Source organism: Hyperolius riggenbachi, chromosome 8 (assembly GCF_040937935.1).
Source record: "Hyperolius riggenbachi isolate aHypRig1 chromosome 8, aHypRig1.pri, whole genome shotgun sequence".
Lineage (NCBI taxonomy): Eukaryota > Metazoa > Chordata > Amphibia > Anura > Hyperoliidae > Hyperolius > Hyperolius riggenbachi.
Genome location: NC_090653.1, coordinates 279,446,962 through 279,460,882, shown reverse-complemented (window position 1 = coordinate 279,460,882; position 13,921 = coordinate 279,446,962). Strand labels below are relative to the sequence as shown.

Here is a 13,921-nt window from a genome sequence, read left to right as displayed (position 1 = left end):
CCCCTCCTCCCCAACATGACTGAGCATGTGCAAACAGTCTAGCGCGGCTTAGCCGCGTAGAACGCACAGCATGCAGCACTTTGCTGCGTTACAATGTAACGCATCGTGGGCAGTGTGAACAGCCCACTTGTGTTACATTGCTGTGCGTTGGGGGAGCGTTACAGGCTGCTCTAACGTGCGCCTGTAATGTCCCTGTGTGCAAGAAACCTTAAGGTTAGGTGTTGTTGTTGGAGGGTATAGTTAGGTGTTGTTGCGGGCAACTGGTATTGTTTAAGGCTGCTTACACACCAAGACGTTACAGGCGCACGTTAGTGCGCCTGTAACGCTCCCCCAACGCACAGCAATGTAACACAAGTGGGCTGTTCACACAGCCCACGTTGCGTTACATGTAACGCTGCACGTTCTGCGCAAAGTGCAGCATGCTACGGCGTTGGAGCAGCTATAGCCACGTTAGACTGTTTGCACATGCGCAGTGGGGGGCGGAGAGGAGGCGGGGAGAGCCAGCTACAGTAGCCGCGCACATGGCTACTTAATATTCACTGCACTGGCGGGCGCTGATTGGCCGGCGGGACCACGTGATGCGGAGTGTCTCGCTCCGCACCACGTGGTCCCGCTGGCCAATCAGCGCCACTCTGGGAGACATTATAGGAATCGAGCCGCCTAACGCGGCTCACTCTACCGTCGGCTCTTGCAGCACCATACGTTGTGTTAGGTGCACGTTATGCGACCTTAACGTGGCACCTAATGCAACGTCTTGGTGTGCAAGAAGCCTAAAAGGAAATAAATATAGCAACCTTCATATCCCTCTCACTTTGGTTGTCCTTTAAGCCTTTGGAACAAAAATACACAATGTATGTAACCCACAAAAAAGTTCTATATTACTGTTATTTTAGCAAATACAGGCTTATAATTATTGATAGGGTGCACACAGAAAAAAAGACTAAACCTTTATTTTAAAATAATACATTGTTGCCATACATTGTACTAGGAAATCAATTTAAATGTTGTGATAGTCAGGACAACTGGGCAAATAAAATGTGTGGGTTTTATCTATAGTAGCATTGTTTATTTTAAAACTATAGGGGGCGGAATTTGAGAAATTGTGCATTTTTTTCATTTTTTATTTTATTTTCCTATAAAATGCATAGAAAATACAGTACGGTAATTACTGAAAAGTATCTTCCCCAAAATGCCTAATTTGTGGCAAAAAAAAACCTCCAAAACAAAACAAAGCTATACTAAGTATAACTGAGAGCAAAAGCATCGTTGAATTCCCCTCCAGGGCTCTCCATTGCTTCTTTAACAGACCAATGGGGATCAGGAGGATTGGACAAGGTCTCTGGGGAAAGAGGGGGAGGCTTGGCCACCGCTTTCCTCCAGAGCCCCCTCCATACTATTGACCATGCAGACTGGCCTGGTATAGCTCATGGTGTGAAGCCCCATGCGGCCAGGGCTCCGCATTCTATCTACCCCAGCTTGCGTAGGGGACAAGGCGTTAAAGAGGCTTAGTAGGGAGGACCCCACATCATTTTTTTTTTTATTTCCCACACTCTGAACAAATTAAAAAAAAAAAAATGTATATACATTTTCAGAGTGTTAAATGCAAACGGCAAACAGTCCAAGTACTATCCACCAGAGAGCTGTTCAGGCCATCTCTAGTCATCGTGTGACATGTCACCTTGTGTATCCTGTCAATGATTTTACACACTGCCTTGATTCAGATAATAGACAGTATTTATCTGACTTCAGAGGTGTCTGCACAGAGACTTCCCTCTGTTTTATTATCTATTTTATACTATGTGATAAGGATACCAATCTTTTAGCTATATATTTGTACTGATAGGGACTGTCTTGCTCGGGACAATTGTATATGGTATTCATTTCCCTGGTACCCCTTCGGAAAGTTTGCAAGAAATGAATTGAATTAGGCCCAAAAAAATTTGCAGTTTATTAAAACCCAGGTCACTTTTCTTTGTTACTGTCTTGGCGTAGGTCTTCCAGAGACGTATGGATGGTTCTGTTCATTTCAATAGACCTTGGGAGGCTTACAAGAAGGGATTTGGAAGTCATCTGACAGAGTTCTGGTTGGGAAACGACAATATTAACCAGCTAACATCTTCAGGTAATGTTAGATTGGGCTTTTAATTGAACCAGGGGGGTTTGCAATGCATTTTTTGGCAAAATCATTTTTGCATTAAAAATGCTATTTTTGATTTTGAGAAATTTTTGGCAAAAAAAATAGCTTCAGTTTTCGCATTTCATTTTTTTTTTATAACAAAAAGTGTAAAAACATGTAAAAATGATATTTTTACATTGTAAATTTTTACCACAAAAAGCACAAAAAAAAATGTATATTTTTACCATAAAAATTCATTAACCATTTCAGCCATCCAGACGTGAAGTTCACGTCCGGGCGGCTGCTCTAATGCGCTCCCGCGCGTGATCGCGGGCGCGCCCCCGTGTCCCCGCGGTGTCCCCCGGTAGCCCTGGGATCAGTGAAAGGGAACATGGTTCCCGATCAACGATCCCTGTCCCCCGCAGAAAAACCGAAGCGCTCACCCGTGAGGCTTCAGTTCTTCTGCCCGGAAAAATTTCTGCATCCCCCTTGTACTTCCGCTTAGCGAGGAGGGAAACCAAAAAATGAAGGTGGCCATCTTGTGGCCAAAAAGTAAAACTACATCTACACATTATTTACATTACAATTTACACTTATAGCAATATTAAAAATTAACTGTTTATGTCCCACATCAAAATATTCCCCAAATAAAATTTTTAATGGAAAAAAAAATTACAAAAAAAAAAAAAAATACATAAATAGTTACCTAAGGGTCTGAACTTTTTAAATATGCATTTGAAGGGGGTATACTACAAACATTTTTTAAATTATAAGCTTGTAAATAGTGATGGACGCAAAACGGAAACAATGCACCTTTATTTCCAAATAAAATATTGGCGCCATACATTGTGATAGGGACAAAATTTAAATGGTATAATAACCGAGACAAACGGGCAAATAAAATAGATAGGTTTTAATTATGGTAGCATGGATTATTTTAAAGCTATAATGGCCGAAAACTGAGAAATAATTAATTTTTCCCATTTTTTTCTTATTAATCCTGTTAAAATGCATTTACAGTAAAGTGGCTCTTAGCAAAATGTACAACAGAAAGCCTAATTAGTGGCGGAAAAAACAAGATATAGATCAATAAATTGTGATAAGTAGTGATAAAGTTATTAGCGAATGAATGGGAGGTGAAAATTGCTCCGTTGCATAAGGTGAAAAATCCCTGCGGGCTGAAATGGTTAAAAGTGCAAAAAACTAGAAAAATAACTAAACGTATTTTTTGAAGGCATTTTTCGCTCAAAAATCGAATTTCACATTATTCTTAGCGAAAATTAATGCAAAAAGGATATTTGCATTTTTGCTCATCACTGGTGTGCATTACCCTATCAACACTTGCATTACCCAAGAAGCCTAAGTTTTCAAACCCAAATGCAAAGCACACACTACGTAGTAATAGTAAATTGATGTGCGCTCCCTGCCCACATCAACTTTACTGACATTTAGTGACGATATTGCTCAGTAGGCCAAATGCAGTAAACTGCATAAAGTTGCCATCCGCTGGGAGAGCAGGGCAATTTTACCATTACTGCTTCCTGTGGAGCACTGAGTAAGGGCTGGTGCACACCAGAGCGGTTCTGGAGCGTTTTTTAAAACGCTTGCAGGGGGAAACCGCTTGGCAAATGAAAGTGAATGGGCTGGTGCACACCAAAGCGGGTTGTTCCACAAACGCAAACTCGGGGGCTGCAGCATTTTTTAGATTCCTGAGGCGTTTCTGCCTCAATGTTAAAGTATAGGAAAGTGGAAAACTGCTCTGAAAAACACTAGATCAGAGCGGTTTTCCAGGCGTTTTTGTTACAGAAGCTGTTCAGTAACAGCTTTACTGTAACAGTATATGTAATCTGCTACACAAAAACACTCCAAAAAACGCTCTGCATGTGTTTAGAAAACCTCTTTTAGGCTCCCTGCACACTGCAAATCCGTTTTCCGATTCTGATTCCAATTCCGAATTTTAATTCCAATTTTCCCTGAATATATTCAACAGAAAAACGGATCAAAAGACGCAGCATGCAGTAAAGATTAAAAATCGGAATCGGATGTAAAAACCCAGGGGCGCCTCTGGCCATTTTGTCACTCCAGGCAAGGAGACCTGTGCCCCCCTCCCTGCCCTCTCCACAAAAATATTCGCAATGCAGCAGCTTTTCAGCAGAAAATACTCGTATTACAGTAGTGGTTCAGTGCAATACTACGAGCCGCCAATCTACCGTCACTAATACCAATGTGTCCAATTGTAAAAATGTACTGCTTGATTGTACTTTTAATACATTTTTGCCATGGATTGATTGAAATTCTGATCGATGTGGTGGTTGATAATCGCCATATTCGATAATTTTGAAAGAATCTGTCTGTAAAAATGAATGCATGCATATTGACAGCTATAGGCTAGGGTTACTAATAACAAGATTGGGTGATTCGAATGTAAGGGTAAGATGGGGGGGCAAAGTAGAGAGTAACAAGGAACATTTATAATTACTTTTCTCCTGGTGGACTCAGTGCTAACTCGCTCAGTAGGCAGTAGCAGCGTTAGGGAGTCTTGCCCAAGGTCTCCTACTGAATAGGTGCTGGCTTACTGAATAGAAAGAAGCAGAGATTTGAACCCAGGTTGCCTGTGCCAGAGGCAGAGCCGATAACAATTACACTATCCAGAGAGAGGAGGAAAAGACAGCCAGCACTAGGGGAAATGGGGGAAACAAAAGTGAATGAGGGAGAGAGGAGGAGTGGAGAGATACTGAGAATAGCCTGACATGGAGCAGAGAGCTTATCTGTATTGCAGCCACATAACACAGAGGCGACTTGCCTGTAATGTGACTCCTGTCCTGCTAATCTCTCACACAAGCTGCAGCAGCCCACATGGAGTCTAGGGACTGTCAAACACTTTTCAACCTGTGTAATACCTTATCTAGCTGACCACATGCAGTCTTTACAATGATGAGAAAGCAGACAAAGTTTTTTTCTAAGGACACTGTAGGAGGCCAGCTGTGTACATTTACCAGCTTGCCATCAAATTGTTCATTTATTATCCTCAACCAGCCAAGTGCTTCACATTGCCTTATACACTGTACCAGCAGCCTGGGGGAAATCTCCCTCCTTCCCCCTGGCTAGTCCGTTCTGGAATGCACACAAAGACACCATCCTCCTCTTCTTTTCAAGCCTTAAGGAGGCAGGACAGGAGTCACACAGACACACTCTAGATCCCGAGATAACACTAACATTAAGGAATGCCATACAAAGTGTTGTAGACAAAAGGTTTGTAGATTCCTTATTTGAGGCTGAGCAGCAGAGGCTTTCATTAGAACTTTGTATCTCCGTTCCCTACGTTTTCAGTCTCTAAGGACAGGAAAAATAAACTTTTTTTTCCCTCAGAGTGCCCTGCCATAAATCTGCCGCTCTAAGCAATTAGCTTATCAGCTGGTCTCTAGGGGCGCCTCTGTAAAAAAACAATTAAAAACCGGAATCGGAATCGGAAATGCATGCAGTGTGCAAGAGGCCTAAACATGCCTAGAATCGCTCTGAAATCTGCTTCAAAAACCTCTAGCGTTAGCAGATCTGCTAGAGGTTTTTGGTGTGCACTGGGCCTGGCATGTGCATTGCTATGTAATGCATGGTGTAACGTGCATTTACCATAGCAACACGTACGTTACCGCAGTAACACTTGTGGTGCTAATAGGTTATGCTCTACAGGCAGTGGTGATGGCAAAATTTCCATGTGCGGAGAGGGCAGTTAACTGCAACTGGCCCAACCTTACTTGCCATCTGTCACAAACCTGTTCTGGCACTGGTCGAAAATGTGGAGCTTTCCTGGGGTGTGGGGTCTAAGTAACCACTGCTCACTCATAACTAGAGATTATACAGTGGGTTGCAAAAGTATTCGGCCCCCTTGAAGTTTTCCACATTTTGTCACATAACTGCCAAAAACATGCATCAATTTTATTGGAATTCTATGTGAAAGACCAATACAAAGTGGTGTACATGTGAGAAGTGGATCGAAAATCATACATCATTCCAAACATTTTTTACAAATACATAACTGCAAAGTGGGGTGTGCATAATTATTCGGCCCCCTGAGTCAATACTTTGTAGAACCACCTTTTGCTGCAATTACAGCTGTCAGTCTTTTAGGGTATGTCTCTACCAGCTTTGCACATCTAGAGACTGAAATCCTTGCCCATTCTTCTTTGCAAAACAGCTCCAGCTCAGTCAGATTAGATGGACAGCGTTTGTGAACAGCAGTTTTCAGATCTTGCCACAGATTATCGATTGGATTTAGATCTGGACTTTGACTGAGCCATTCTAACACATGGATATGTTTTGTTTTAAACCATTCCAATGTTGCCCTGGCTTTATGTTTAGGGTCATTGTGCTGCTGGAGGGTGAACCTCCGCCCCAGTCTCAAGTCTTTTGCAGTCTCCAAGAGGTTTTCTTCCAAGTTTGCCCTGTATTTGGCTCCATCCATCTTCCCATCAACTCTGACCAGCTTCCCTGTCCCTGCTGAAGAGAAGCACCCCCAGAGCATGATGCTGCCACCACCATATTTGACAGTGGGGATGGTGTGTTTAGCGTTTTGCATTTTGGCCAAAAAGTTCCATTTTGGTCTCATCTGACCAGAGCACCTTCTTCCACATGTTTGCTGTGTCCCCCACATGGCTTGTGGCAAACTGCAAACGGGACTTCTTATGCTTTTCTGTTAGCAATGGCTTTCTTCTTGCGGCTCTTCCATAAAGGCCAACTTTGTGCAGTGCATGACTAAGAGTTGTCCTATGGACAGATTCCCCCACCTGAGCTGTAGATCTCTTCAGCTTGTCCAGAGTCACCATGGGCCTCTTGGCTGTATTTCTGATCAGCGCTCTCCTTGTTCGGCTTGTGAGTTTAGGTGGACGGCCTTGTCTTGGTAGGTTAACAGTTGTGCCATACTCCTTCCATTTCTGAATGATCGCTTGAAAAGTGCTCCGTGGGATGTTCAAGGTTTTGGAAATCTTTTTGTAGCCTAAGCCTGCTTTAAATTTCTCAATAACTTTATCCCTGACCTGTCTGGTGTGTTCTTTGGACTTCATGGTGTTGTTGCTCCCAATATTCTCTTATACAACCTCTGAGGCCTTTACAGAGCAGCTGTATTTGTAATGACATTAGATTACACACAGGTGCACTCTATTTAGTCATTAGCGCTCATCAGGCAATGTCTATGGGCAACTGACTGCACTCAGATCAAAGGGGGACAAATAATTATGCACACACCACTTTGCAGTTATTTATTTGTAAAAAAATGTTTGGAATCATGTATGATTTTCGTTCCACTTCTCATGTGTACACCACTTTGTACTGGTCTTTCATGTGGAATTCCAATAAAATTGATGCATGTTTGTGGCAGTAATAGGACAAAATGTGGAAAACTTCAAGGGGGCCGAATACTTTTGCAAGCCACTGTATGTATTACGATGTAATGGGGGCTCTAGTCAAGGTGGTAGATTTGGGGCCCCTTGTGGTCCTTTTGGTAAACTGGATTGAAGAGAGGTCAAAGAAGGCAGCAGGTGGGAACCTTGACACTAGGCCCCAAATGCCAGCCTAGGTTGCCTGGTGGATAATCCTGCTATGGTCATAAACAGGGCATCCTGCAAGGGTTGATGTATTTGGCTGCTAGTTGCCAACAAGAGGCAGCCGCCTGGATTGGCATGACCAGCGACAGGAAGAGTAAAGCCCACAGTGCAAAGAGGTCAAGGTGGGTGAAGCAGGTAAACTTGGCACCTGGTGCTCAGCGCCGGTCGCCGAAGCTGGTCACTGTCATAGCACTAGTGCTATTCTGCACGCCCCGTGCAAGAGTAATTCAGGGTTCCAGTGATTGTTAGACCCTGAATTACATCTTCCAGCGAGTTGCTACAACTCGGAGGGGAATCGTATTTTATGCCGCCAGGGATTTGAGTGACAGCCGGGTGAGCCGTCATTTGGCTCTCCCTGTGCCCAGCTCACCGGTGGTGCCGTAATATGTATGCAGGGCGGGATCTGATGAAAACCAACTGGACAGGTTGGATCCTAGATAAGGGACTGTGGACTGGACTGACAGGAATCAGGGTTACAGACTGTGGACTAGACTGTCAGGGACCAGGATGACAGTGTCAGAAAGGACTAGTAGGGACCACCAGAATGAGAAACTGTGGATTGGAATGGCAGGGTCCAGTATGACAGACTGCAAACTGAACTTACAGGGACTAGGATAACAGACTGCAGTGCTGACTGGACTGACAGGAGCCAGGATGACAGACTTAAATCTCTACTTGTAGGGACCAGGGTGGAAGACTGCCAACTAGACTTGTAGGGACCAGGATGGCAGACTGCCGACTGAACTTGTAGGGACCAGGATGACAGACTGCCGACTGGGCTGATAGTACTGTACTCTGGATGAAAAATTCATGTGTATGTAAATATATAAAATGTAAATTTGTCCCAGAATAAAATTTACTATAAATAAACTTTTTTTTTACCGCTACTTTGCTTCCGTTTACAGAATGTAGCAAAAACCTGACAGATCCGACAGCCCATTTCCTCATGGGGGATTCTAACAATTTCCATCATCAGAATACAAATGTATTCTCTGAATGATGGGAGTGACACAGTCTAACTGCCAGAATAATGGAGTGCTTTTGTAAAGAATAAGGGCCTGTTTCCATTGGATGTGGTGCAATGCGGCTACATTGCACGCGGAGCGGTGTGGAGCGATCTGAGAATCTGCCATCATCCGATCGCATCACACCGCTACCGCCGGTTTACAGTGTGAAAGCGGCCTCAGGAGGAGATGGACTAGTCCAAAACCAGGCGCTGACTGTGCCAGTCGCACTCCACTGCACGGCCCTGGCCACGTACCAAGCTGATTGCTCTCCCGTGGAGGGGAGCATTCTGCACCTCCACAGTTAGCACAAACAATGCACATTTGTGTTTTTGTTTGTTTGTTTTTTGTTTTTTGTTTTTTTAAATAAAATGATCTAATTCCCTTTCTCTTATTTCAGGCACGTGGGAGTTGCGAGTGGATCTCCAAGATTTTGACTACAAGAGAGTTTTTGCTAAATACTCTTCATTTAAAGTTTTGGGAGAATCTGAGAAGTACAAGTTGGTGCTGGGAGCGTTTACCGGTGGCGATGCAGGTAAAGTAGCCGCTGGATGGTGCTGTGTACAGAACAGAGGGATGAGCCGAATTGCAAAATAACAAATCTGTCAACATCTCTGAAACTTAATGGACAATTGAAGCGAGAGGTATGTGGAGGCTGTCATATTTATTTACTTTTAAACAATACCAGTTGCCTGGCTATCCTGCTGATCCTCTGCCTCTGATACTTTTAGTCATAGCCCCTGGACAAGCATGCAGCAGATCAGGTGTTTCTTACATTATTGTCAGATCTGACAAGATTAGCTGCATGCTTGTTTATGGTGTGATCCAGACACTATTGTAGCCAAATACATCAGCAGGACAGCCAGGCAACTGGTATTGTTTAAAAGGAGATAAATATGGCAGCCACCATATAATGCTCACTTCAGTTCCCCTTTATGCAATACCAGTTGCCTGACCATCCTGCTGACCCTCTGCCTCTAATAATTTTAGCTATAGCCTCTGAACAAGCCTGCAGCAGATCAGGTGTTTCCGACATTATTGTCAGATCTGACAAGATTAGCTGCATGCTTCTTTCTGGTGTGATTCAGACACTACTGCAGCCAAATAGACCAGCAGGGCTTCCAGGCAACTGGTATTGTTTAAAAGGAACTAAATATGGCAGCCTCCATATTCTTCTTACACAATACACAATACATTTCCACAATATTTCACATAATTTTGTCCAGATTTTAGCTGTTAATAGCAAAACCCTCATACATGCTATCACCACCAAAATCGCTATGTATGTTAAAGAGAACCCGAGGTGGGAATTTATTATGCTAGTGGGGCACAAAGGCTGGTTGTGCACACTAACACCAGCCTCTGTTGCCCCATGGTGTGTCTCCAGGACCCCCTGCGCTCCGCTATCCCCTCCGCAGTGCTGGCGACACGCCAGCACAATGTTTACCTATGCCTGTCTGTTAGCACCACTCCCCCGCCTCCTCTGTATCGGCGCTACCCGCCCGCGCCCCGTCCCTCCAATCAGCGGGAGGGAAGGGACGAGGGCGGGTAGCGCCGATACAGAGGAGGCGGGGGAGCGGCGCTAACAGACAGGCATAGGTAAACATTGCGCTGGCGACACGCTGCTTGTCGCCAGCACTGCGGAGGGGATAGCGGCGCGCAGGAGGGTCCTGGAGGCACACCATGGGGCAACAGAGGCTGGTGTTAGTGTGCACAACCAGCCTCTGTGCCCCACTAACATAATTAAATCCCACCTCGGGTTCTCTTTAAGGGAAATATTGGGGACAACAAAATAATTTTTCAAAAAGAACTTATGGTTTTTGAGATAATCGATTTTGAAAATTCAAAGGAAAAGGGGTTTTTAAACTTCCATTTTTCTGAGTTTAAAGTGGAAACGTTATATATATTAAAAAAAAAAAAAAAAAAAAACAAGATTCTTGGACTGCTAAGTCTACCGCCGAACGGAGGCTTTGAAAGTCTTTGGGAGCCGAGTTCTCCTGAAGATGGGCTGCTCCATACTGTTCACGCGTGAGCTGCCTGTCTTCGGGAGGACTCGGTTTCGGAGGAGCTGCCGCTGCAACAATGGCACTGGGAGAGGAGAGGGAAAGTTCTATAGGACCCAGAGCCTTCCCTCTCCTTAGGCAAGTATCTTTTTTAATAACGATTTCCATTCACTTAAAAAAAAAAAAATTCCTTTGCATTTTCAAAATAAATTATCACAAAAACTACAAGGTTTGTTTTTTTGTTTGTTTGTTTTTTTAGTTGTTTGCAGTATTCCCCTTAACATATGTAGCCATTTTGGTGATGATAGTGTGTGTGGGAGCTTTGCTATTAACTGCTAAAGTCAGCACAAAATTACATAATATTTCACTTAATTATGTGAAATTTCCGGATGGATCACATATACATGCAAAATTAATTACGGGTTTTCCCAAAATGACACATTACAATTTTGTATCGTAATTGCAAATTACGATGTAAAATTATAAATAGGCGAAATTTGTGTGCATCACTCGGTGGGGGTGGGTCATGTTTCTGGGGCCCATCTGTACGGTATTATCAGGATCAGACCATGCCAACTAACAACCTTTTCTTCTGTTCCAGGCAATGCTCTGTCTGGCCACAACTCAGCGAAGTTCACCACAGTGGACAAGGACAATGGCGTATACCCCACTAATTGTGCCTCGTATAGTTTAGGAGGCTGGTGGTACACAAGATGCCACACTGCAAGCCTGAATGGTGTATACCTGCCTGGCAATGTGGATTCCGTAGGCATCACTTGGGAAACTGCCAAAAACAACTACTATTCTTTCAAACTGTCTGAGATGAAGATTAGGCCAACATAATGTATTACAAGCAAGTGCTCAGAAGATACTGTACTCACTAATACATTCATACTTCAGAAGCAAAACTAAGGGCACTCTTGCACTGATAGTAAATTTGTGATAGACGTGTTTTTGTAGAAGGAGGTCTGTAATTATCTGAATTGGTCGCATGATCTATGCTTCCTATTCTCTCCCTATGTAGGCAGAACTTCAACTTCCTGTGACATCACTTCCTCTGTTCGAACCTTTCTTTGTGCTGTGCATTTGAATCAGTGCAAAAAGCAGGATTAGGACGTGCATGGGGCTGTATGTAAAAACTCTGTGTCACTATCTTTTATCACACTGTGATTATTTGTGCTACTTTGTGCCACAGTGAGGGGTGGGGAGGCCATTTTGGTCGCCATTTTTAACTTTTGCCTATAACAGTAATTCCATAATCCACGACAAAATATTTTTTCCTCATTAGATACACACACATAAGTATTGTGTTAAGGCTGCAACTGAAGCGACATTATACATTTGTATTGTATCTTCTGGCATAATATGTAAACATGTCTAATGGAAACAATAAAAAAATTGGACATAATAAAACTGATCTTACAATAATGAATGGGTTTGTACTGCATTCTGTTTGTATCCAGAGCTGGGACAAGGTCATCCAGCACCCAAGGCTGAGATACCAAAGTGCGCCCCTTCATCCCTCCCACCCCAGCCGTCACACACTGATTGCTATTAGACTAAGAGGCCCCTCCATCCCTCCCACCCCAGCCGTCACACACTGATTGCTATTAGACTAAGAGGCATCCCCCATCCCTCCCACCCCAGCCGTCACACACTGATTGCTATTGGACTAAGAGGCACCCCAGGGCTCCCAACACCGTAATCTCTACTTATCTGACTTGTAGTCACTATCATGTATCCCATTTTCTTATTACTCTCTGCTTCAAACACAATAGGGGAATGATAGCTGAGTGAGTTGTGCGCCCCTCCCACACTGCGCCCTGAGGCTGGAGCCTCTCTCGCCTCTGCCCCTCCCTGCGCCCCCTCCTACAATGCGCCCTGAGGCTGGAGCCTCTCTTGCCTCTGCCTTGGCCTGGCCTTGTTTTTATCTTCCTCATTCTATTTAGTAAAAGAGGCTAAAAGCACCCAAAGTACATAAGACATTTAAAATCTGTTTGAAAATGAAGGAAAATGTGTTGGCCTCTCCACACTTCACCTGAAGTAAGAGGAATACGGAGGCTGCGTTTTTATTTCCTTTTAACCTGTTGTTATTTCTGCAGCAGTATATGTACACCTGGCAGTACTTCAATTACCGGCCCAGGGGTGTAGATAATCCTCTTCTGCCGCAGATGCGCGCTGCACGTGTGCGTGCGCTCCTATCAGCAGCACTTACAGGGCAGATTGGTGAATTGGAACATATGTTCCCAAAAGGTAATCTAAGTGCTGGTTTTTTTGAATAATCTCTGTTGTAACGAACAGCAGAGATTATTAATTGAAAAAAAAAAATATTAACTATTAATTGAAAAAAAAAGCACAACTTTTAGTTCGTTTTTTCCTAGAAAACTATGATTCAGCTTTTTAGGCAGTAAGGTGCTATCTAGTGGACAAATATAATAGTGCACTATACGATTATATTTCTCCACTAAAAACTAACTGTCCCCCTGTAAAGGATAGCGGAGATACCGCCGCAGACGCAAGCGGCATGGCAGCTATCTCCGCGTATCAGCTGGCGGCCTCTGCCGCGCAGTTACATGCTGCTGCTTTATCTGGTCCTTCTATTGCACGTAGATTGAGGGTTACGCGCGCGCGCCAGGCGACAGGACCTTTATGCGAATAGGAGGGGAGTCAGCTGATCTGCCTAGTCAGCTGACTCCAACGGTACTTTGGATTGGCTAAGTGATAGGGGCGGCGCTGCGGGGCATCCAGGTATATATAGTACTAGTCTGTCAGTTGCCCCGTGTCTGCTGTTGCAAATGCTAACGTGTTAGTGCTCAGACCCTACTCAGATCCTACAGTGTGCTAGAACCAGCTGGAGCTGGGGATCCACACTTAGCCAGATTCTGTTGATAGCTTAAAGTACTAATTGCATTGTGTTATCTGTGTATTAGACCTTAGACTAGATCCCAGGTGTTGAAACCAAGGACTTCACATCTAGACTAGGATTTGCTATATTGTTATTGATTATCTGTTATGACCTTCTGCTTCCTTGACTACTCTCCTGTTTGCTGATTCTGTACCTCTGCCTATCTGATTACTGTTGCCGACTCTGCCTGAACTTAACATTGAATCAGCCTTCTGTCTTTGTACTTTATCTGTCCGTACGTTGCCTACTGTGCTTGTCTGACCTTCCTGTCCTCACTAGTGGGACTTGCCATTGGT

The 13,921-nt window shown here is 43.9% G+C and overlaps 1 protein-coding gene across 1 annotated transcript in view; it reads left to right on the top strand.

Moving 5' to 3' along the window:
- Positions 1-11,625, top strand: part of LOC137527924 (ficolin-1-like) — a 109,484-nt gene extending 97,859 nt beyond the window's left edge. Inside the window, exon 5 of the mRNA XM_068248993.1 lies at positions 11,322-11,625. Coding sequence (XP_068105094.1) covers positions 11,322-11,563 — 242 coding nt within the window. The 3' untranslated portion in view covers positions 11,564-11,625. The remainder of the gene's footprint in view (positions 1-11,321) is intronic.
- The last annotated feature ends 2,296 nt before the right edge of the window (positions 11,626-13,921 follow it).